The 25,070-nt window shown below is 40.4% G+C and overlaps 1 protein-coding gene across 5 annotated transcripts in view; it reads right to left on the bottom strand.

Annotated features, from left to right (window-relative positions):
• Nucleotides 1-286: 286 nt before the first annotated feature.
• Nucleotides 287-25,070, bottom strand: part of PRDM1 (PR/SET domain 1) — an 87,794-nt gene continuing 63,010 nt past the window's right edge. For 4 of the 5 annotated variants that reach the window (XM_033143516.1, XM_033143521.1, XM_033143520.1 and 1 more), the window contains 6 exons: nt 21,518-21,767; nt 11,636-11,755; nt 7,719-7,968; nt 2,955-4,000; nt 2,051-2,179; nt 287-1,240 (listed from right to left, as the gene is read on the bottom strand). In XM_033143516.1, coding sequence (XP_032999407.1) covers nt 665-1,240; nt 2,051-2,179; nt 2,955-4,000; nt 7,719-7,968; nt 11,636-11,755; nt 21,518-21,700 — 2,304 coding nt within the window. In that variant the 5' untranslated portion in view covers nt 21,701-21,767 and the 3' untranslated portion in view covers nt 287-664. Of the gene's footprint in view, nt 1,241-2,050; nt 2,180-2,954; nt 4,001-7,718; nt 7,969-11,635; nt 11,756-21,517; nt 21,768-23,317; nt 23,778-25,070 lie in introns of those variants that run through there. The other variant, XM_033143517.1, reaches the window with a different exon arrangement.

The following is a 25,070-nucleotide window of genomic DNA, read 5'->3' as shown; positions in this document are numbered from 1 at the left end:
GGCTGCTGCATACATTTTGGGGTAATTTCACACTTTTGCCCACTTTGTTCAATTACACAGCACTGTTCTAACTGGAGGGATCTCTAGTACTTTGGCAAAACAAAAACTTAATTTCTAAATCAGGAATGTAACATTCCCCCCTTTGCTTCCCCATCCATCTTAGGTTGCTGGTTTTTATTTGCTAAACAGACGCACAGGAAGAAATTATACAAAGAATGGCCACAAGACAATATATATATATATATATGAACACTTATATTCAACCTTACAATGAAACTTCCTATCATTGTGAATATTTTCTATCTATTGCTTTGTTAATGGTAAATTGCATAATAAATTATTACTGGAAAATGATTATGGATAAAAGATTGTCTTTTTTGGAAGTAGGAGAGGAAATACACAGTCCTTTCCTCTTTTCATGCCCTGAGAATACAACTTTGGAGTTCCTTCTTTCAAATGGAGTAAGATAAACTACTGTAAGCCAAGATTGCTTTGCAGCATTGACACTATATACAAGCAATTGCTACAGGCACCCTGACTTGCCAAGTCATAAATTAAAAAAAACACCACACAAACCACTTTGCCAAACATACAAATGCACATGGAAGTATGCACATGTGTACACACACTCACTTCTCTCTCGCACACGCACACCCCACAGCATTTAAGGGTCCATTGGTTCAACTGCTTCTTGCTTGACCTTTATAGGTACTCGAGGTAGTGGATGACCTTGAGGCAACTTCACAATTGACATATCTGATGATTCATAAAGGTTACATCCTGAGGAAACCAGCCCATTTCCCAGGTTCCTCTGTAGCGATGCTTTAAGAGTAGCTCCTTCCATCTCTCTTTTAAGCACAGCAAGTATTTCTTTTTCTACTATAGATGCCATGTCAATGTTGTCCTCAACATCGTCCAGCCTGTCTGCACTGTCACTAATGTCAAATTTCTCAATCTCTTCATTGATCCGGTTGAGGTCCTCTGTCGAAAGGGTGGGTTCAGGGACAACAGGGCAGTTGCCTTTCAGGTGGACCTTGAGGCTGCAAAGGTGGATATAGCTCTTGTGGCAATGGATACACTTGTGTGGGCGCTCTCTGGTGTGGAGCCGTTTGTGCAGTTTCAAGTGCACAAACTGGGTAAATTTAGCAGTGCAAAGCTTGCACTGGTAAGGCTTCTCTCCAGAATGTAGCCGCAGGTGGGTCTTCAGGTTGCTCGTGCTGCTGAATCGCTTATGGCAGACCTGATCAGGGAGGAGATAATGAGAACCTTAGAAGAAAGGTGGTAGTTTGCTCTTTGAAAATGCATTTCATAAAAAAGCATAAGTAATTCCGAAAAAGTGTCATCCAGTTTTTTACTTTCTCATTTATCTCCATTTAAGAAACCATAACTCAGTGTTTTTCAACCACTGTTCCGCGGCACACTAGTGTGCCGCGAGATGTTGCCTGGTGTGCCGTGGGAAAAATTGAAAAATTCAAGAGAATTACTTTATATATAGTCGATATAGGCACAGAGTTAAATTTTTTAACATTTTCTAATGGTGGTGTGCCTCGTGATTTTTTTCATGAAACAAGTGTGCCTTTGCCCAAAAAAGGTTGAAAAACACTGCCATAACTGACAGCAACAGTCAGGGCCGTCTTAAGGGGATCGGCCGCCCTGGTGCGACGATCCCTCGGCGCCGCCGGTGGGCCGCCTCTCCGAGGGGTGGCCAGCGCGGGAGGGAGGTGGGCGAGCGGGGGATGAGGGGCGTGGTGCTGGAGCGGCGCGGGGCTTTGCGCACCCTTCCCAGCGCTCCAGCTGGGGCTCCGGTGGGCAGCCGCCTTGCAGCTCGCCTGCCCGCCCATGGGGGCGGGTTGGGGAGGGGGCGCCTGGTATGCCGGCGGGCTCGCGGGGGCGCCCCTGGGGGGCCTGGCGCCCTGGTGCACCGCGCCACCCAGCCCCTATGACGAGACGGCCCTGGCAACAGTTGTGTGTTCCAGTTGTGTGCTCAAGTCTGCCTCAATGTTACTTTGCACCCAAGTCATGATCTCATTATATACTAATTGTGACATACCTGACATTCATGGGGCTTTTCTCCTGTGTGTACCAGATAGTGCTTTTGGAGGTGAGCCAGCTGAGTGAATCCTTTATTGCAAGTAGTACATTTGAATGGTCTTTCTCCGCTGTGTACTCGAAGGTGAACCTTTTAAGAAACAGAACATTTATTATACTTTCCTAATAGGTTCCAAGATAGTGTGTTAAATATCCTAATCTACTTATTGAGTATCTAAAATACCAGACACTGTTGCTTTAATTACTTTTGCACAAATATACACAATATACAGTTAACTTAGATAGGCTTAGAAAGGCTCCCTAAAAAGTATGTTTTTAAAAAAATAATAATAATGCAGCAGTGGAACTGTTCTCCAAGTTTCTAGGGCCATTTTGCACATATTGATGATCAAACGGAGAACACAAATTTGGCTATTCCATGGATGCTCTCACTTAGCAGTTATCAGAACAAAAGCCCCACAATGAATGAGAATGAAAAGATTATGTCCACTACATGCTAAAATCAACTTGCTCAATTGTTGCAGGGAATTATCATTTGAAAATGTCAAAAGGTAATTAAACCTCAAAGAACAAACAAGTTGAGATAAGAGGGTCACCAAGTATTGCTTTGTTTAGATGCAGTAATTTATATAATTTGTAGAATCTTCGTAGTAATAAAATTTGACCCATTTCTGGAAAATACACAATGTTTTTTAAAAGCAGAAGCTTAACTATGATATGAAGGGAAAAGTTATTACCTCAATGCCAAGATACTATACTAAAACCAACATAGGTGATTAAAGCCTAGAAGAAACAGGTGATTAAGAAAGACTTTCCAGAGAGACAGTAACCAGATTGGTTTGGGGTTTTTTTGTTTTTTGTTTATCCATTAGGTCTAGAAATGATATTTTCCTTCAAAGGCCTACCTTCAAATTAGAGAGCTGACCAAAGGTTTTGGAACAGACATTGCATTCATACTTTATTTTCCCATTCTGTTTCTTCAATGGGTATGGAAGGGTTTTGTAACCAGTCATGTTTCGCTTGCTCTTGATAAGATTCATGGCTTCTTCACTGCTGGTGGCAGCCAACACTGCTGAGGTAGGTTTAGGTTGCATTATGTGTTCTGAAGTAGCTGCTGTGCCTGCTGTGGGTGATCCACTAGTTGGGCTACATGGCTTGTCTTTCATGCTGGCAGCTGCCCCTGTGATAGAGAAGGCACTGTTATGTGCAGGGATGAGGAAGTCCCTTGGATGGTCAGGTTGCAGCAGCTGTCGGCTTCCATCAGATGGCAAGGAACTTGGAAGTCCTGGAGGTGAGTTCAGCACATGATTGGGGATGCTTCCTCCACTGAGTAGGCTGCTGTAGAAAGGATACATCCTTGGAAAGAGGTTGAAATTGTTGATGCTCATGCCATATGGTGGTAACAAAAATTTGTGGTAGGGAAAGGCTTGTGGGAGATGGCTTGAAGGTGCATACCCAGAATATGCCCCTAATCCTTCTGAGTTGTAGAGTCCATTCAAGTAAGGATAAGGTTCTCTGTGCTCTTGAGTCATAGAAGCTAGGGGTGAGACTGTAACTGGGCTGCTGTGAGGACTTGAGCTTTTCAAACTTTGGTCTGGACTACTTCTTGCTGAGGGGCTCGGTGTGGTAGAAGACTGGATAGGTGAGTGGGCAATGTAACTTGGCCTCTCAATCCTATAAGCCTTCAGGTAATCTTCAGGGATGGGCGGTCGGATTGGGTAGACAATACGAGGATAGAAAGGCTTTTCAGGGCTACAATTTTTTCTCAAGCCATCCAAGTCTTTTTCTTGAGTATGTGGATAAATGTGGCTATAAAATAGGTCCTTTCCTTTGGGATTACTGGAATCTGTTTTCAGGATTTCCTTCACACTGTGCTCTCTTCTGGGAACAGTTTTTAGATAAAGTTCATCTTTGTCATTAGCTGGCTGCTTTGGATTAACATGGCTTTGTGCTGAAATAGAAAAACAAGGCAATGAATTTTTAAGGCCAATAAAGACAATTTACAGACATTGGTCATTAGCCTCTGCCTTAAAACACACATATAAATAGTCACTCCTAGGTATTTGCATTGGTGGAAGGACTAGCACCACATTAAACTCAACAGAAATAAATTCAGAAGCTACTGTACTTATTAAATCCTGGGTGATTATCATGATCCAGTCAGTTAATTTCTGCTATATTTGTTCTGGTCTCACCTTTCTTGTATATTATTGGATTAAACTGATTACAGAAAACACAGTAGCACCTGATGCATACTTTGTAGATAACAAGGCAACTTGCTATATACCTTTCTAAGGCAAAAGGATTTGGCTGTTCCAGCTCCCTCGACTGCTTCTAACGAAAACAAACAAGTTTCAACACTCATCACTTTAAAAGGTGACTGAGTGCCTTGCAATCATGCATGAATAACAGAACTATGGATGAGACACACAGAGGTGCTACTAAAAGCAAAAAAGGCTATTGTAGCTCCTTAAAGACTTTGTTGATTTAGCTAATAATTTTGTAAATTTATTATGGCATGAACTTCTGTGGACTCATACCCACTTCCTCAGATGCAGGAAATGAAATCATACTAGGCAGGTATACATTAAAGAGAAAATTGTAAGGTGGAAACGGAATGGTAATAAGATGCAAAAATTACAATCAGTGATAATCAGAGCTTAAACAAATATTAAGTAGCCACACCTTTAACAGTAGCAGATTGGTGATAATTGCTTCAACATTGCTAACTGCATTAAAACTTGCAGTGAGCCAAAATACCATTCTCAAGAAACAGTCATGATTCATTTACCAATGACAAATATACTGTCACTGTTACTAATTAACACATGTAGTGTGATATATAACCCAAAAGTGATAGCATATAACTTCTTGATTCAGTTGTTACTGTGAATCTTAATCTTGTCCAAAATCTAACATTTTGAGTTAGGCTTCATACCTAGTAATTCTTGCAACAACCCTGTGGGCCAGTAAGTGACTGGCCCAAGTTCACCTAATGAACTTCAAGGCTGTGTGCGGATTTGATCTTCCCTGATCTCCCATACTCTAACCCAGGCGTCGGCAAGGTTATCTGGTCATGGGCAGGATCAAGCCCATGGAGAGCATCCGTGGGCTGGACATGCGCAGCACAATGCCGGAAATCGCTTCTGCGCATGTCCAGATGCCAAAAATTGCGCCTGCGCAGAAGCGATTTTTGTCGTCTGGACATGCGCAGATGCGATTTCCAGTATCTGCTTGTGCGCAGATGCGATTTCTGGTAGCGCTTGGCAAGTCCCCACGCCATGCACGGGGGGCTTGCCGAGTGGGCTGCTCATGGGCTGGTAAAATGGCCTTCGTGGGCCGCATCCGGCCCATGGGCCAGAGGTTGCCGACCTGTGCTCTAATCACTACACAACACTTGCTCTAGATTTCCACATTTTCCTAGGGGCATTTGAAAAATAAGTTTTTTCCCTCCCCTTTTTTTTTGCTTTTGATCAGCTAACTCTTCATTAAGCCAGCAACTTAGAAAAAAATCCAGAGGAACATATCAGAGGAACAGATGAAAAGTGATGTGTGTATGCCCACATGCATAGCAGAAGAATGGAGTGATAGATGTGGAGCTATTAGACAGACAGTCTGCCGTGCTCCTATCAGCCTTCTGACAAAGTCTTGCCCGAAAGGCAAGAAGTTAAAATTGTCATTTGTGGCGGTGGTGGGTTTTTTGTTTTTTTTAACCAAGATAAATATCAGAGAGAAAAACAACACCCCTAGATAGGTTACAGGAACCAGAGCACGTTTCTGCTGGTTCACCTACTGGTCCAGTATGTTCACGCTACATGCAGTGAAGTACTGAAGTGAGTCTTTTGTGGTCCCTTCACAATATGCTGTATGTTCAGTGTCACATGTGCAAAAATCCCTATTAAGCCTACATCCTCACCTACACAAAGCACCTGCCTCCCCCACCCCACAGACTTCATAAACTAAATTTAAGCCATGGTTTCTACAAGTTTTCACTCTATGCCAAATAAATGCTGTTCCTTGTCTTAATACATAGAGATCAACTGTAAGGTTAGCACATCTTCATCACATGTTACACCCAATCTGAGGAGCATTTTTACCAGTATAGCCACTTAGTGCTCAATGAAACAACATAAATGGCAAATGTACAGTGAATCATTTTCTGCCCAGATCTAGTTTAAAGAAACTTTCTTTTGTGGACCTCCTAATAGTTGCCTGAGAGATTTAATTCTAATTCTTTCCCTTGAGACCTTGAAAAATAGCTGTGGGCGTGCAGAGTAATTTCTTGAGTAAATGCAGCTGAACATTTTGAGTAGTGGATTTTAATAATGCTTATTCACATTTTTGTTCTAAATAAGGCATCTGTTTTGTGAGATGAATGAGAACCTAGAAGTTCTGAGGTAAAAGAATTTCCAGACAAGCTAAGAATGGAGATGATGTTTATCATTATATTACTTCATTCATGACCCATTTAGAAACAAATTACGTTCACAACAAATTCTGCTGAAGTGTTTGGCTATGATCCAGAACCACCATGAGTGTGCTGGGTGACCTACTCTGGCTACCAGGAGGGTGTCATCCCTGTGGTCCTGATCCAGGTAGGGGCCCCCAGTTTGCAGCCTTCAATTTGCAGTGGGGGGGGGGAAGCTACTATCCTTTCGTGTCAAGGCCCTAAATAATAGCAAATTTCATGATAAATTTTGTGTGTAGTTTTGCCCATTCTGCAGGTATAATGCAGCTACGATTAAGGGAATTGCTTCAACAATAGTTCTGTATACATGCTTTAAAATATACACAAAATAATCAAAATTCACTTCATATAGCTCATTTTTTTATGGATGTAGGATTTCTTTTCTCAAGGATAAGAAACAGATGGAGAGGAGGTAGCAATATAATAATATAAAAAAATGAAAACTGTATGGGAGGAACAACAACAGTAGTAGCAGTGAAAAACTGAGGTACCATAAGAAGTCATAAAACAAAACAAAAAAATTGAAACCGCCAATCAACCTTCCCCATTTTCTCCAACCTAGCAATGCTATAATATCAAATAGATTCGAAAAGGTTGTAATTTACTTGGAAGTAATGACCAAATTAGGTGAAAATCTTATGATGTTACGCACACCCAAGTCTAAAGCACTAGCATTATCTAAAGCACTAGTCCAGCCTTTTCTCAAAAGCTTCCAATAAAGGATATTTTTCAGCCTCCTCTACACAGCTTGTTCTGTTGCTAATTTTATGATTAAGATGTTTTTCTTAGCAGTCAATCTACAAGGATGTTTGCACTTATCACTAAGATTGTTCACTACCTTGCATAACTACTCCAAGTAGGTAACATTCATTTAAAACCATGAGTCCTGAAGTGGAGGTTTTCTTAGCAGCTCTAGATTCTTCCTTTGAAGATATTGGGGGGAAATTGCCTGCTATTTCTAGCAGATGTAATAGCCACTTGAGAGTACATCTAGCCTGAGCCGCCTCATCGGCACATAGCTAAATACTAAGAGTAGGCATTGGAAGAACGACATCCTTGCAAGGTCACAAAATCAGCTGCTACTACTGCAAATCTATTTTGACTCATGTAATATGGACCATATTGTTAGACACCCACCCACACCCACACCCACATTGGCAAAAGACATTATTTGCATGCAAGTCTGCTGCAATCTACTTACTAATATTCATCACCAGGTCTCCAGTGGAAGGATAGTGCAACCTTTCTGCAAAGTCCCGGCAGTACCACACGAGCAATTCCTGGCCAGGTGGTATGGGTTTGATAGTATAAAAGTAGACATCCATTCCATTCTGACAAGCAGCCAGGTTCTGCTCCTGAACAGAATGTGCTGGGTTTACATAACGCATCCAATTGCTCTTTTCCTCATTAAATCCATCAATGAAGTGGAGAAGCTCACCACCAGAATATATCTGCGGAGAATGGAAGATAGAAATGTAAGGTATAAATGAAAAAGAACCCCTCCCCTTTAAGGCAATGAAATATACTAGTGGATGGTAAGTACCCTTTATAGAATGTAGGAGATCATCCAAATGGAATGTGCTTTGTAACCTTTTTTTCTGATGTCATGTGTATTTTGATGCTTAGCATTCAAATGAAAGCATACTACTTAAAAGTTCCAGTATTTAGTGCCTCTGCTTTAAGACTCTTGGACTGCTGGTCAACAAGTGGGTGGTATTATTGACTTAAGGTCTGACTGTGTGCTTGCAATAATGTGGTGAGTCACTTTTGTAAAGACTGATTAACATGGTTATGTCACAACCAATTCCTTGCCCTTGTCTTCCCGCCCCCCCCCCTTATGGCCTCTTTACTTGCCGTTTCCTACCACTACCACCCAAAGCTTTAAGCTACGCAAATATCAACCACCCCAAAGTGACAAGTGACACTTGTTCATATTTGGAATGTAGCCCTTTTGTTAAAGGACTGGTGGGGTAAAGTGAACTGTATTTCGTATAACTAACTGGAGATCTGGAAGCGGGCCAGATTGTGACAGTAAGAGAAATACTTTCCTCTCACAGCTGGTATGTTTGAGAAAATATAACTCTACAGCATGCGAAAGAAGAACAAATAATGTAGTGATTCGATATATCCTTGTTTTCCAGTGTGCATCTGAGAATATGAAAGTGAATATAGAAAACTCCTGACAAACCTGCACCTGTAGACTGTAGTGTAGCCTTGCTTTCAGTTTACCACTGAAACTATGGCACAGTTAACTCTAGTTAACTGGTAACTATAAGGCTGTGAGGTTGTTGTTTTTAAAGTTTCACAAGTCATCATGTTCAAAAAGGAAATATTTATTTCCCCCCTCTTTCCTGCCTTGTTCAAAAGCGCTCTGGGCCAGTGGCAATACGCATCCTTGTTTCATTTTACTTAAAAATAAAATCCCCATGAAGTAAGTTAGTGTCATAGATTAGTGTAATGGCTGAGATAGAATTTCAGTTTGGCTTTCCCATGTCTGAATGCAATGCTGCACCATTTCCTTGTGCTTTTTGACATGCACGTTCAGTTTCTTCTGAATGCTGTTTGATGTAAGAATCGACTGAGGAGTCATTAAAAAAAAAGCAGCAACAAAAGCTGGCCTTTTAACACAGGCAGTAAACACCAGAATCACTTTCTTACTTCCTGTCATTTGAGGCTGAGGAAATACATGTGGCTTCATCAAAGAAGCTTGAGAGATTTTGCGGTGTTTTTGTTATGAGAAAGATGGAACAAAGCCTGAAGAATTATGCACTCAAGAGGAGTTTGTTAGCTCCGATTTGCAAGCTTCCAGGAACTGAGTTCCATTGATGTACACTTCTATTACAGATAGAAACTACTTTCCGAAGTTAGACCGAGTGACTTCCAGTCATCTTTCCAGAGCTAGTAGAATTTACTGTATTGCTTTCTTCAAAACACACACATCTCACTGCAGTAAGATCGAATGGCCTCATAAAACTTTATTTTGCCACCTCACCAGATTTCCGTGTATCGTATGGAAGATTAAAAATGTGCTGAGTCATACTGTAGCAATTACGAGAAATGACATCACCCAGGAGTTTGCACAGCATATTCATGCCTTCTCTTTTTAGAGGGTATATTTTGAATGGAACATTTATGCTTACATACAACAGATGTTCCTGTTCCTGCCAGCCAAATCAGGATGTCTTTTATATGACATGTGGGAAATTATCTTCCACAATTTCCTTTGCATGTGCAAGACTGTTTTCAGGCCCTTAGGAAAGAACTTTTTCTACTTGGAGAGTGTGTGAAGCAAAAGAATAAACAAAAGTAAATACCAAGACTTTTCAGAAGGCACATAACACAAGCATGATGTTAGCTCCCTCAATGAAAGTCTGGAATAACATCCTGTTACATAGTCAGAATCCTCTTGTAAGATTTGTTTAATTACTTAAATGTGCTAATGACTAGTCTGGAAGCATGCATGCTTCCAGGGTGAGGCCAAGATATTTTCCTGCCTGAGATGAAGTAAAAAATGGCACCCTACCCCATTCCATGTACTGATGCATGACATACAAAAGTCTACCCTTCAACACCTCACTGCTGCTCTCTGCCCCTTAGCAATTGCTGCCTAAGGCAGCTGCCTTACTCTGTCTAATGGTAGGGCCAGCCCTGCACCCTTCTTTAGTTCTCCTGATGTGAGCACTGAAAAAACTTGATGAGAGATGCCAACTGGAATCTCCCAGTGCAGGAGATTCCTTAAAGTTTATTTTATTGAAAAAAATACTAATAGTTAAGGAGAACAGAGAATCAAGTCACACTTGTTTCTATTATATCGTTCAGATGTACAAAGGAAAACATGGAAATAATGTTTAAACGACCAGCTTTCAGAATGACATGGTGTTGGAATGATCTGATACGTGGCAAACACTCAGATGCGGGCAGGACAGTTGCCTGCTGCCACCACACAAAGGTTTAAGCTATGCAAATATCCTCCACCCTGAATCCTAAATTAAAACTTATTTGTACTTGGAATGCAGCCCTTTTGTCGAAGGATTGGGTTGGGTAAAGTGGATTGAAGTTAGTATACTTTAGTAAGCCTCTAGAATGGAAGAAATCTGACAGCTTTGACATTATACACTTGTGTCTTTGGTAATTTTCTTTCTGCAGCCTTTTTAAAAAAAGAATGATGTGTGTGTTGTTGTTTTTTAAAAAGCTAACTTTTTATAATATTTATTGCGCTAAGAAGTGACATCTTGCCTAAGGCATTACAGAGGCACATATCTGATATTTTAGCCCAGGGATGTGTATCCATTCTAACTCCCATCACTCCTGGCATGGCCAGTGGTCATGGATGATGGGAGTTGTCCAACAACTTCTGAATTTTTAATCTTACAACAATCCTGTGATGTAAGTTAGATGAAGGCAGGTGTAGCCTACATTATGTCTCCAGATATTGTTGGACTACAGCTCCCATCATTGGCCATGCTGGCTGCAGCTTGTGGAAGATGGGAGTCCAAGAATATCTGAAGGGCACCACATTGCCTTCTCCTGGATTAAGAGACAGGGCCTTGCTCTCTGGTCAGTGAGTGTCCAAGCCCAGTACTCCAGTCAGGAAATGCCATTTCCCTTTATCACAACTATTAAATAGGGGCATCTTGAGACAACAGGCTTGGCAGCATTTTAGGAAGTGGCCCTACTAACTTGCGCAATGGAAGACAAATAGCTTATTACAATAGTTCAGTACTTCAAAAAGTAATTCATCACACAGTACGAGATTGAGAAATATTACTAATTAGTTTGAGAAACATCCTAGGGTAAGGTTCATAGTGAAATTAAGGGATAGATGATTAAAAAAAACAACTGGCAGTGTATAGGATTGTGAATCAGCAGCCTTTTAAAAAATCTGATCTAACAATGATGCATTGTAGGACAATTAAAAAAGATGCTTTCTATCATTCTCAATTCACTCAGTTGTATTTCACTCAGCATATGTTCACTCAGTACACCTGTATTTCTGTTAACATATTGCCACCTCAACCATCACAACTTGAGCAGGTGTCAACACTGAGGTGTGGTTTCTTTTCAGTGGTGCTAATTTAACGAACTATTTACGCATAACCATTAGTTTTTCCTACTTACCCGCCAAAAATATTTTCTGTTTGCATCTTTAGGAACTGTGCCGTTGGTATAGATTTCACCAACCAGGGGGCCAAAGCGTGTTCCTTTGGGGATAATGTCTTTGCTAATAACTCCAATAACCTGAAAGGAAAAGAGCACATGTCAAACCATTTAAACAAGTTTATGCATTCACACAGGAAAAACAGTTTGAGACAAAAGTGCCATACATTGTTATTACTGGGAAGCAGTCAATGTAAAGGCAAGGGATCCCCCACCCTCCTCTAGAGTGGCATTTATTTCAGCACTTAGTGATGTTGCAAAACTATAATCTTTTGGAAATAACACATACCAAAAAGCATTGCAAAGGTGAGTAGGATTTGTTTATCTGTTTGTGTGATCACCTGACAGTATGACATGAGTACTGGCTCACTCTCAAAGATCTTATAGGTAAATGAACTATAAAAGTGGCCTTAGGAGATTAGAGAAAAAGCTGAGAAACACTGATGACCAATGGTCTAACTGCCTGATTTTTGCATGGAAGAAATGAACTCAGAACTTGAATGCGATATTGAGACGCAATTATCACATGCTATAATACCCATTAAAAAACAAAATGAAATTTCTGTGGAGAAATAGAGACCAATAAAGCCTGCAGACACGACACTTGAAATCTACCTTGCTAGTTACATATTTATGTTTAGAATCCTGGAATTCTGATGACACCTAGCCCTGTTTCTCTGTTTATTTGAGTCAGGTGTCACAGTGCAGGTCCTGAACCAGTTCTCGGATGTGGTGGTGGGCTGAATGAGGGCCAATAAAAGCTGGAGTGGAATCCTAACAAGACAGAGGCTCTGCCGGTGAGTGGTTCATGGATTCAGGATCTGGGCCTGGCTAGAGTTGTACATCCCTGAAGAAGATGTTTTATAGCTTGGGGTACTGCTTGACCTTTGTCACTGGAGGCTCAGGTGGTCCAGAGTGCTGGTTACCACTTTTGGCTCGTGTACCAGCTATGCTCATTCCTGGACAGAGTCATCCATGCACTAATAGTAGCCTCAGGATTGAATTATTGCAATGTGCTCTATATGAAACTGCCCTTACAGTTGGTATGGAATCAGCAGCTAGTGCAAAACATGGCAGCTGGCATACTTAGTGGAGCACCCTTCAAGGCACACATTGCATCTGTGCTAAAGGAATGGCACTGCCTGGCTGCCATTTCACTACTGAACCAAATGTAAGGTTTTGTCACTGACTTGTAAGGCCCTGAAATGTTTAGGACCGGGAACTCTGACAGAGTGCCTCCTTCCTTCCGTACATTTCAGTCTGTTCACAGAGATCGTAGGAGGATGCCCTTCCAATTTCACTGTGCCCACTGGAAATGCATATGGTGGTGACCTGAGAAAGTGTTTCTCTGCAGTGGCCCCCATGCTGTGGAATAACCTCTCCTTAGAAACATGGTGGGCATCTGCAGCAGTGGTATTCTACCAGTTCCTGAAGATATATCTATTTGTGAGGTCATTTCTGAGAAGCAGCTTCTTATAACAGCTCTATTAGAATATCAGTGGTATTTCTGTTTTAATGTCTGTTTGTTTTGTTGCTTTTATCTTGTAAACTCCTTGTTGTTTTACAGTGAAAGGCAGCATATAAATGTTTAAATAAATAAATGTGCCCCACACAGTGAGCATAAATAAATCTTACACCAAATGTGTCTTAAATATAAATAGTATAGTCACTGATCACCTTTGGATGCAGATCTTTAACTTTCTTAATGTGGACATGGTCAAGGAAAAACAAGAGTCACTATAGGAAGTGTAAAATATACTGGCACTTCAGCTTCCTCCTTAACAGTAATTAAACCATGCACCCCAAAACAGGAATAAGGTCATTTTTTATCAGAAAGGCATGCCTGTCAGTATCTCCTTTTGCAATACAGTGCTTAAGTAAAGGGGCTTTCCTCTCATTCTTTTCACCTCCACTAAGCCTGCTAAATTTTAATTTGCTCTCTATATTGTATATATACCAACAGAGTCACTTAGTAAACTAGGAAACATGAATAAGGACTTCAAAATACTGATGTCTGCAGCTTGAATGGAAAGTGGGGGATGAATAGAAGACATTTGTTCCACAGACTTAGTAAACATTCATATTAAAGCTAATGAGTCATGTTCTTCTCACATTACTAACCAGTTTCATTATGTCTGCCAAAATAATGAAAGGACAAAATTGCATTATGGATCCACTGTACTTAACTTGAAAATAGGCATATTAACTACAACATAACATCCCAGTATGGCCTCTCCCTTTACTCAAGCCTACTGTAATATAAGTACTTAAATTACAGTGTGCAATTATTAGTGAATGTAATATATTCAATATTTTGCAAAATTAACTAGCTTTTGAGCCACAGTAACTATCTACTGTTTTTATACTGGGAAGCTGGGGGCAACTCTCTTGCTTTATTTTATTTTTATTTATGGAAAGGATTATTGATTCGTGGGCAGCAAAGGTTTAACTTTCTGCATCCTTCCCATGCCTGTAACCATCCTCCACCTGGCCTTTGACGAACTTATTCAGAAACGAACACATCTCTTAAGTATTCAGATATGTTATACTAAACGTTTTCAGATAAAGGACATCTAGCAGCTTGAGTCTATAATTAGCATTATTCAACTGATCATACTGTTGCCTGCCTGCCTGCATTGCCAATCCTTTGTGCTGACACACACACCCCACTAAATACTCCACAGACTACCAGCTGAACTCTTGAGGCCCTGTCTCTACTACAGAAACATAATTTTACTGGTATGATTTCTCAAAGAATTATGGGAATTGTAGTTGCACGATGCGCTGAGAGTTCTCTGATAGAAGTTCCTGCCCTTCCTGCAAAACTACAATTGCTAGCATTCTCAGTTAAAGCAGTTTAAGTTGGCAGAGTGGAAATATCCTTAACAGAACAGAACAAGAACAAACACTGAAATGTAGGATTCTGCCTGGTCATGGTTCTGACTGGAGAGTTTGTAGCTATTGTTTCATGCATGTTTTCAAAGTCTTTTTTTTTTTTAAGTCAAACCAGTTGTGCATCTGAGCTGAAGACAGAATGAACAGGGACTTTCAAAAACAAGTAGAAACATGCCTAATGACTGTTTATTTTTGTCATTCCCGTGCATTTTTCATAGAGAGGTGAAAAAGGCAGATGTTCTTCTTGCTTTCCCCATCTTTCTTGATTTACATTCTGTTAAACTTTCAAGAAAAGTTCACAGCCAGCATACGACGTGTACTTGCAGTTTGAACGTAAGATAAGTCTTTGCTCTTAATGCAGTTAATACACAAACACACTCACACACACTGATACCTTTTAAGTTTAATTCAAAGTATAATGAGGTTTTCAGAACGTCTAGGAATCAGTATTACTTGGAACTTGTCAAATAGAAACAGTTTGGGGATTTTTGTACAGTCATTCAAAGCATGCATGCCCCAACAGTATTTTATACTTTGCACTATGCCCTTTGGAAAGATGACTGTGTGATATCCTATTCCCATAGCGTGTGCGTATGGAGGAGGGAATGGGCAGCAAATAGGTGAGTTAAGCCTATTGGTGGCAAGGGAAATGAGAGTAGAATGTTTGCATCTTGCTCAGAACCCTTGCCAATTTAGACCATACTGCCCGACGGGTGCATACTCTAAACAGAAACGAAATACACAACCTTCCCAGATTTTTTCCTTTTAAAAAATCCCATCCTATAGAAGCTTCTCAGGTGGTAGATTATTGCTTGAAGAGGAAAAGGGAGAATGAGAGAGAGAGAGAGAGAGAGAGAGAGAGCACTGTGTCACTTTTTGCCATTCACTTCAAGAGCAGTGACCAACAGGTGCCCTTTACAGTTGCATGGCATTCCAGAAGGCAAGGCAATACCATCAGATGTGCTTTCTGAGAGGGAAAAGCACACTCTTTCAGGAGTAAAATACAAGTGTATCCAGGGCTGGGAAAGTGTGCATCAGAAAGATATCTAAACTATGTGCGTCATATGGGTAGCTCTTATTGCATGAAAAACATATTGTCTGACAAGGCCTATTTCACTAGCTTCTGTGATACCTTGTTACTACGATATTTACTGTAAACAGCACGTACCTCTTTCATAATATGCAGAATACTGTCATAGTTCACTAACCAGTAATTAAGCAGACATTTTAACAAATATATCTTAGAATAGCTATATCGGTTTCTAGGGATTTAACTACAGGGCAAAACTTACAGTAGATTCTGAATGTTACAGTACTTCTGTATACACCCAAGTTTCTGCCCAAACTGGAGAAAATACTTCGGCTGGGGTTCACAAGAAAGTTCATATCATGTTGAATTGGCCTATTTCATGACCATATTATTGTTATCAGTCATCACAGAGGCCTTAGGTTGTACACAAACACCAGAAAAATGCTCCCATTACAAACCAAAAGACAGAAATGGAAGTTAATTAGGCCTTATTGGCTACTCCAGGCATAAGCTGACATTTCACACTTGTCCACAAGGTGTCATTAGGTACACCTGTTTTATAAATGACACTGTACAAACTTAGAACATCAAATATACGACAGACCCTGTAAAAACTATATAGGTGCTCTTATGAATGTTAAAAACCCCTCTCTAGCATCTGTTTTCTTCCAGATTCTCATGTCAATCGTTGTAGCTTATTTTTTAAAGTTCACTACCTGGTTACAGATAAGCACATTTTCTTCCCCCCCCTCTAAAGCAAGGGTGAGGAATTAGTTGTCCTCCAGATCCTACCGGACAACAAGTCCCATCATCCTTAACTATTGGCTAGGGCTGATGGAAACTGAAGTCCAACAACATCTAGAGAGCCACAGTTTCCTTATCCTTGCTCAGTGCTTAGGAATTACATACCTGAAGTATATAAAGCCACTAAAAGGTGGAGTTAACGTGTCCCCCGTCTAGTGAGTTTCACACAGTATGTGGCATAATGACACCAACATCATCCTGTGACAGCCAGCTGAAAGCCAACTAGGAAGAGAGGCAGCTGTTTCTTTACTATCAGAAAACAACAGGATCTCAAATATTCCAGTTCATCCTGGTTTGTAAGAAGATCCCCGCTGTGCTTTTACTAGTGCTTCAGGTGTACAAGTTACAGAATTACTTCTTTACTCAAGTGGTGTTTAAAAGGCCCTTTAAAAGGATAACACATTTTCTGAACTCAGGAAGAAAACAACTGTTGGAACTGACCAGGGTCCTAATGAATTATTGCCGGAGCTACTGTATGCCTTCTATAAACACTTCAGCGTGCAGTTGAAAAGATTCAGTTCTCTCGTTCTTCATCTGTCCTGACAGAAGCCACTTCCAAAGATACTTTATGGGCATCCCTGACCTTTCAGCTATTTCACTACATTTGTCTCTGTCACTAACCTGTGCCATAGAGCACAACCTGACATGATGGGAGCCTCTGGACAAGAAATAGTTTTCTCTCCAATTTTTTATTTTTTTATTTTTAAGGAGAAAGAAATGGGAACATGTCTCCTGGAGAGTTAGTTTTCCTTCCTTCCTTCCTTCCTTCCTTCCTTCCTTCCTTCCTTCCTTCCTTTCTCTTTCTTAAAAATAGCTTTAGAAATAACTGCCATCAAGAGCAGTATGTATGTTGTTAAACACACATGCTATTACTTCTTTCAGTGGGCCCTAACATAATACCGAATCAAACAATACTTAACCAAACAAGTAGGAACTGGATTGACAGCCAGGTGTCAAGAAAGAATGATTTAATTTTAACTCCCTGTTAATTTAACTTCCACTTCCCCAGTATTACCATGATGACTTGTTCACTTAGCATGTTGTTTTGAACAATGAAAACTTTCGTTCTTTTGTTTTTCAGCTACAGTGACTGAAAGAATGATGCAGCTGAAAAGAGGGCCTACATCCTATAATTTATTCTTTTTAGAAAGGTGGGGCGAGAGGAAATGTTTCCTTATTGTTTCCTTTTCACAAATACACATAGTAACAGCATTAGCAGCTATCCTTTTATACATAAAGAAGGCATGTAAGTGATGGATGTCTAGCTCACGGGTCAGCATACTATGTATATATAAAGGTTTAAATACAGACTTTCTTCAAGCCACCTTGATAAATTATATGTATATAAAAAGCCTAGCCTAATTCATGGGGTCGTTGTGGGGATTAAATGATGAGTGGGAGAACAATGTGCACCAAGGTAAGATGTAAATGCCATGTAATAAATAAAATGTGTTTTATGTGGGCTAACCTTTGAAGACAGCTCATAAAGTGCAGTTAGTACAAAATATGGCAACTAGGATATACTGGGGCAATGTGTGTGGAACACATCTCACTACTCTTAAAATAGCTGCAGTGGTTTCTGGACCCAATTCAAGGTGCTGGCTTTGATTCTTAAAGCCTTAAATAGTGGGACCTAATATAATATAATAGTGGGGCGCGGGTTAAACCACAGAGCCTAGGGCTTGCCGATCAGAAGGTCGGTGGTTTGAATCCCCGCGACAGGGTGAGCTCCCATTGCTCGGTCCCTGCTCCTGCCAACCTAGCAGTTCGAAAGCACATAAAAGTGCAAGTAGATAAATAGGTACCGCTCCAGCAGGAAGGTAAATGGTGTTTCTGTGTGCTGCTCTGGTTCGCCAGAAGCGGCTTAGTCATGCTGGCCACATGACCCGGAAGCTGTACGCCGGCTCCGTTGGCCAGTAAAGTCAGATGAGTGCCACAACCCCAGAGTCGTCAGCGACTGGACCTAATGGTCAGGGGTCCCTTTACCTTTAATATAACTCAAAGGAGTGTTTTCTCCCACATGATTCTATCCAGGTATTAAAGTCCTCACTGGAAGCTACTCTGTAGGTTCTTCATGATGACCCCTCAATAAAGTTTTCTCTGTCATAGCAGCCTTGGCTTAAAATGTTCTCCCGAAGAATGCTCTCCTACTTAGTTCCATCCCTGTTTTATTTTGCAGGCAAGGCAAACACCTTTTTACCCAGGCTTTTACATGTGTATTAGATTTTGATAGCTCCCCCCCCCCGCCCCCTAGCCTGCTTTCAGTATTTTATCGTTGATCTTTTTTAAAAACAACTACAACAACCAGAAACCACTTGGGGAGATTCACCCAAAAGGTATCATAGAAATAGTATAAATAAATAAGATTTAGGAGTAGTTACAACATAGATCATATGTCCAACACTTTATCCAATTTGACTTGAAATAATTTTTTTAGCTGTGATCAAAGAGCTGAATATACCTTACAATGAATGTTCCTATATAGATAAAGCCTCAAAAAATAAGAACTGAAGTCAGTCACTTTAAAATGATACCACTACATAATCTCCAAGCATATGACAAGCCTCCATGGAAAGGTGAGGTTCTAGGAGGTTCTAGGATTAGTAATGAGAGGTAAACAAAAATAAAACCCAAGCACATGCGGGTGCACATACACAACACAGGTGTATCTTGGAACATTACTCTAACTACAAGTGTTAATGACAGCATTAATAATTCATAAGCATGTTTTTCTCCATTAAATCAGCTCATTGCTTACATAATTACTGTACAAGGTGATATTTGAGTAATCTCTCAAAAATATGACAGAGAATGTTTATTTGTGCAAACTAAGCCAACCAAAATCTACCAAAAGCTTTAGCCCATGCCTGCATAAAAGATGCTGTTCTCCAATCATTTCTTTGTAAATGGGGAGTAAGTATTAGATATATTGAGTTATATTGGCATTATTCTTGAAAGCAAAGCAAGTTTCTCTTCTTTTGTTTTCCATTAATGAATCAGCTGAAATCCAGACCAGTAAACAGATTATTGGATTTTCATCTGGGGCTAGCCGCAAGATTGGGCAACTCACCATCTCCTGATCTTAGCCCCCCACCCCATCCTGCTGATCAAATGACAATTATGATAATGTGAAAAGAACGTGGTAAAGGCTGCAAAGCAGAGTTAAATCTGGGGCAGCACATAATGAAGAAAGTTACAGATATCTCAGTTCCGAAGGGAGTATAAGGGGTATGGGATCAAGGAAGAATAAATATTTCCTTCTGCTAATTTTTCACTTGACGAAGGAGAGTATAATGAAATCAAATGAGGATACTGGCTATCCAAATTCCTTAGAAGAATCCAGATAAGTAGTTAATTATGAGAAACAACCAAACACATTTAAAGAACTTAAAGTACTGTTCAAAACAGCCTCGGCAGTAGTTGCAGACCTGTGTGTAGTAAGACATACCGGTATGTAACCCAGTATTCTCTCAGAGTTAAGTGTATATAAAAGAGTGTTTGGGAGCTGGGCTTCCTGTTCCCTACAGCAAACCACCAGACCCCAAAAAGCTCTACTGAGCATTAGGAGCCTCTGCTGAATGGACTAAGGGGGAAGAGGGATCCCCCCCAAACATGCCATGGTACCTTCTATAAGTGGAACTCCTACAGGTGGAAGGTGCTTCTGCCTGATTTTTGGGGACCCCCCTTCTCCCACAGTCCATCCCATTCAGCAGAGCCTCACAGCTCTTGGTGAAGCATTTTGGGGGGCAGGGGGGTAGGTTGCAACGGCAAGCAGGAATGTCAGCTGGCTCTGTGCTTAACTCTGGATCTAATCCATTATTTACACATATTCATGTTTTCCAATACAAAGCCAGCAATTTTAAATAAGCTTTTTTTTTCAGCCAGCTTGTGATGCGGCAAAGAAGATCAAACCAAGCAAGTGAGGCCACCCTAGCACAGAAAAATGATGTTAGCTGCTTCCTACATCTTAGCTGATCAATTAAGTGCCATTTGTCAAGAGTTTTACAGTATCCCCACCTAAATCATGTGCACAGTATATACTAGGTACATTTTAAAGCTTCTAATTCTGTTTCTCATAGCTAATCATTTAATTGGGGTATATGGAAGTGTGAAATAATGCAAGTCCATAGAGATAACTAGCCGATTACAAGTTTCCTGGTCATTCCCCAAAACTGTGACATCCGGATCCAGTTTATATCAGTTGAAGTTCTGGTCCCCTTTCTACATGCAAGCCTTTCCATGCTGTTTGTTGTAGGAGGATACATTTAATAACTAGAAAGGAATGAATTTACACCCTCCCTTAGCTCCGTGGTCAGTTTATTTAGCCACAATAGCAGCACAGGTTATAGCTGTTCCACCACAAGTTCCAGGACAGGGACAAAAATGATGGGCTGTCCCTACCATTATTAACTAGCTGAACTTCACGCCTAGCTATAATAGCTACTCTATATGAAAGAATAAACAGGCAACCAATTGCTCATCCGGGATAATTTTTTCCAGCCCTTCTGAAACAACAACAAAGAATGTACCCACTCCAGAGACATGGACTGAAATATACCTGTGCGTCCAGCTACAAATAAAGGAGCACTGCCCTAGATAAACAAGTCACATAAATACAGGCTACTTATTTAATGACCTGGCATTAACACCATCCTTTCTTCTTGGAACCCTATAAAGAACTTATACAATAAGCCTACGGTATTAAAAAAACAACAACCCCTCAGTCTAATAATTCAAGGAAAAGCAACCCATTCCAATGCAACCATAGTATTTCACTACCTGATCAAGGAGTATAGAATATTGTTCTCTCCTACAGATAGGTGTGCTTAGAACCTGAATCTACAATACAATCTTTAGAATTTTCCATTCCGAAATTAAGTAACATTCTTGTATATTTAGCAACACAGACATTAGTCCATTTATGCCAGTTTGGAGATGTTTGTGCTTTCCTGTGCAGAAGGTATTTCCCCCAAGTGTTATTTCTAGGGGTGAACCTTGGAAAACCGTGGCACCCAAACATTAAAGAATGTAGAAATCAAGAAGACAAACCCACTTCCAAGAACAATGTGATCTGGCTACCAGGTTTGAATCATCCTTAGCAAACATGTTCTTACCTCTTTGCCATGTCCTGCATATTTGAAAATCAAGTTCCTTGGCAAGGAAGACTCAGCCTGGGTTACATTGCAGCCTTCTGTGCTGGGCTCTGTGGGGTGATCATTTACAATGTAGGTACACTTGTCTTCAAATTCAGCCTCTGTCCATAGAGTCATGTCAGCATCCTTCATGTCCATTTTCATTATCAACTCTTGTCCTTTTCTCCACTGCTCTGGGATTCACAATATACGAGCTACACAGTGTGGCAGCCTGGAAAAGAAAAGAAAATTTACTTCCCATTCCTTTCTCAGCACCTCTAGCATTGTGACCTAAATGCTGTCTATTGGCAAATAGATGGCATTAGTGGGATAGCTAAGGACTGACACCATATACCCTATAAATTGAGCTGCCTTCCCTGAAGGAATGCTTTCAAGAGCTGGGGATGGTAAAAATAATAAAGTCACAAAAAGTAATAGGAAAAGCATGTCTGAGAACAGCACCTGTGCACACCTCTTTAGAACCTTCCCTCAGTATCTGAACGGTAGGGGTGGGGGGATGAATCTGCAGATTCAAGGCTTTGTGTGCAAAAGAGCCTGTGGAAAAGCTGCCTTGGAAAAGTGTCATAAACAAGGAAAGGAAAAGGAAGGAACTGCCGTCTGCGTCTGAATGGGCTAAAAATGGAAAGTGCACGTTGGATGAGCGGAACACAGGCTTGCCTTTTCCAAATGGGGAAGGCTGAACTTTCCCACCAGCTTCTAACACACAAACAACTTTCAAAAACAACACTCCCCTCCCCTCTGTTGACATCCTCTTGTCCTCTGACACAGACAGCTGAGGGAGACTGTATCCTACCAACAACAATCTGAAAACAGCCAGTCTGAAATAACTATAAATATTCACTTGGGTCAGAAAGAGACAAAAATACAGTAGTATTGTTTTCTATGCCTTCCAACAGAATTAAATACAAAGTGCAAAATCTACCATCAATATAGGGATTGAACTGCATTAGATATGCTGTATGGCAGTTGCTCACTATTTCAAACCTCAGCCATGTACTCTCTTTCCTCAGGCAATCCTCCCCTCTGCTTCAGTTCCCCATCTACAATATCAGGTAAATATTTTTTTTAGGGTTCCTATAAATGTTAGCACATACTATTTGTGTTCTACTCTCATTCAGAAATAACATATTTTAAAAGAAGCGGAGTAATAGTATTCTGTGGAAAAACTAAATATCTGAAGAACACAGTTACAGAATTAAGTTTTACTTACCCATTAAAAAGATTATGTTAACCTATCATTTTGTTTCCTCAGGTATAAAGTTACTGGATTAAACTACAGCATTTTCCAAAGCAAAGGCTTTAGGCTCCAGCATTGTACTGCTAATCCTACCAGAGATTTTCATTTGTATCTGAGTAAAGCAGGGTCATATTTCCAACTCAAAGAAGTTGCAGAAGATAAAGTGTTTGGGAGAACAAAGTTATCAACTTAAATCCACACTTCCTCACAGCATTTAGCAGATTTAATAGTTCTTCATACAGTGCTTTTAATGGGCTTGATGAGATCAAACCCTAGTACAATCTGAACAATACCTTTACCACTTTGTAGGCTATGACAAGAGAACTAATACTGAAACTCAGTGAACCGGCAGTTGCCACTAGCAGTGTAAGAATTAATCACCATAAAAACCAAAGGTCTCTCGAACTTAAAAAGAAAAGTCTCCAAGGAGAACCTTTGCCATTTTCAACAGGTTTGCCGTATCCATTCAAAAGAGTGCTAAAATCATCTGTCTCCCGGGCAGGAGTAGGAAGAAAATTTCTTACCAAGGTACAGTCCACAAATAATTCCAGCTGGCAGCGCAGCGTTTCAGGTAAGTCTCACACATATCTACAGAGTAAACATTACTTCTTCCACTTGCCGGGTTAAAGTAATACCAATAGAGCTAGCTTCTTTTGCTTCTGCTTCTGCTTCTGCCTCTGTCTTTACTGTCAGACAGGTGCTGCTGCACTTACTGCTTCAACTTCTTTGAAACACTGGAGGGCTGAATGTTACGATACTTTCAGTCTGTGTTAACCAAACAGACTCTTCCTTTCTCCTCCCTGTTTCAGGTTTCCTATTAGCCACTCATCTGATTTACTCACAGTCACGGCTGCCAAGAGCAGGGGGTGGGGCTATACCTGTAACTCAAACAGGTATATCCAATGAAACTCTGATCCAGTCAAAAGGAATTTTTTCCTTTCAGCAGATCACACCAATACAGATTTTCCTGTTAACACGTATGCCTGCTAACATTCTGCTGGCATCCAGCTTAACTCACGTGCAAAAGGACAAACATTTGGTGGTGTAACACTCAAAACTATTACCTAGTGCTTAAATCTGTTTATTTTAACTGGGCATTTTTCAAACAAACATGCTTACAATTTCCAAAAATATATATATATTTACAACAATACCTGTATTGTTCTCCAGGATGCATATTTTCTTACAATTTGAGTAGTTTTATATTTTCCAAGGTAAAATATAGCCCCACTGAGTCCAACAGGACTTGCTCCAAGGTAAGTGAATGTAAGATTTCAGCCTTAACTTTGCACTATTTTAAAAGTGCATCATTTCAAAGTGGAAACCAAGTTTGTCCCTGCTTTAAGAGAGAATGGGACATATGCTAACAAAAAGAAAAGTTCCATCAGTGATGCTTTCATTAGACACAATCACTTAAAGAGCATGTTGCTGATCAAAGAAGTATTGGTGTGAATATAATTAAGAGGAACATGTGCTGTTTCTTTTTCCTCCTCTCCCTGTTAGTGAACTGCCTTGAAGGAAGGACATCCTGTGATGATGGCATACAGTGTCCTGTTTGTTTATTATTAAGCACACAGACCTTGCATTCCTATTTCTCATTACCAAACAAACCAGATGCCTAACTTCCTTCAGTGGTCCTTGTCCTTCATTGAGGAATCCTTCAGCTCACAACAGTTATGATGATGCATAGTTCCAATTATAGTCACTCACAATATTACAAACATCACCCAGTCAGTTCACCAAAGGACAAGTCTCCTACTTTTCCTTTTTACATCACATCAGCAGACATGTGTTTTTTTATTATTATTATCATCATCGTGCCTTTCCTCTTACGTGGGCGGAAACTTGTTTTGACTTGCTATAAAAATGCAAAACACAACTACCTGTCCATATGGAAATCTGCATTGTTCGAAGAAATGTCCATTCTGTCTGATGCATACACCATACCATCACCCTCCTGAAGTTCTTACAGAAGGTGAAAGGGATTATATGTCATTCTAGGTGACGCAGTACTGAGAATAGTACATATCTGTGTAAAGACCTTTGGCATCTTCTAATAGAGAAGTACTCATACCGTTGGACATAAGTAGGACAACAGCGCCAAACAAGTGTCCTGGCTTAACTGTTACTGGTACGTAATTCCACAAGAAAGGTGGTAAGGGCATCACGCTGATGGGTATAAAGGTAATTGGATATGCAGTAGGAAGAAACACTTGTTTAAAGCAAAGAAATCTGGCCACCTTGACTTGGGTAATTAACTGATGCTGAGATAGAATC

The sequence above is a fragment of the Lacerta agilis genome, chromosome 3 (genome assembly GCF_009819535.1).
Source record: "Lacerta agilis isolate rLacAgi1 chromosome 3, rLacAgi1.pri, whole genome shotgun sequence".
NCBI lineage: Eukaryota > Metazoa > Chordata > Lepidosauria > Squamata > Lacertidae > Lacerta > Lacerta agilis.
This window is presented reverse-complemented; position numbering and strand designations above follow the sequence as displayed.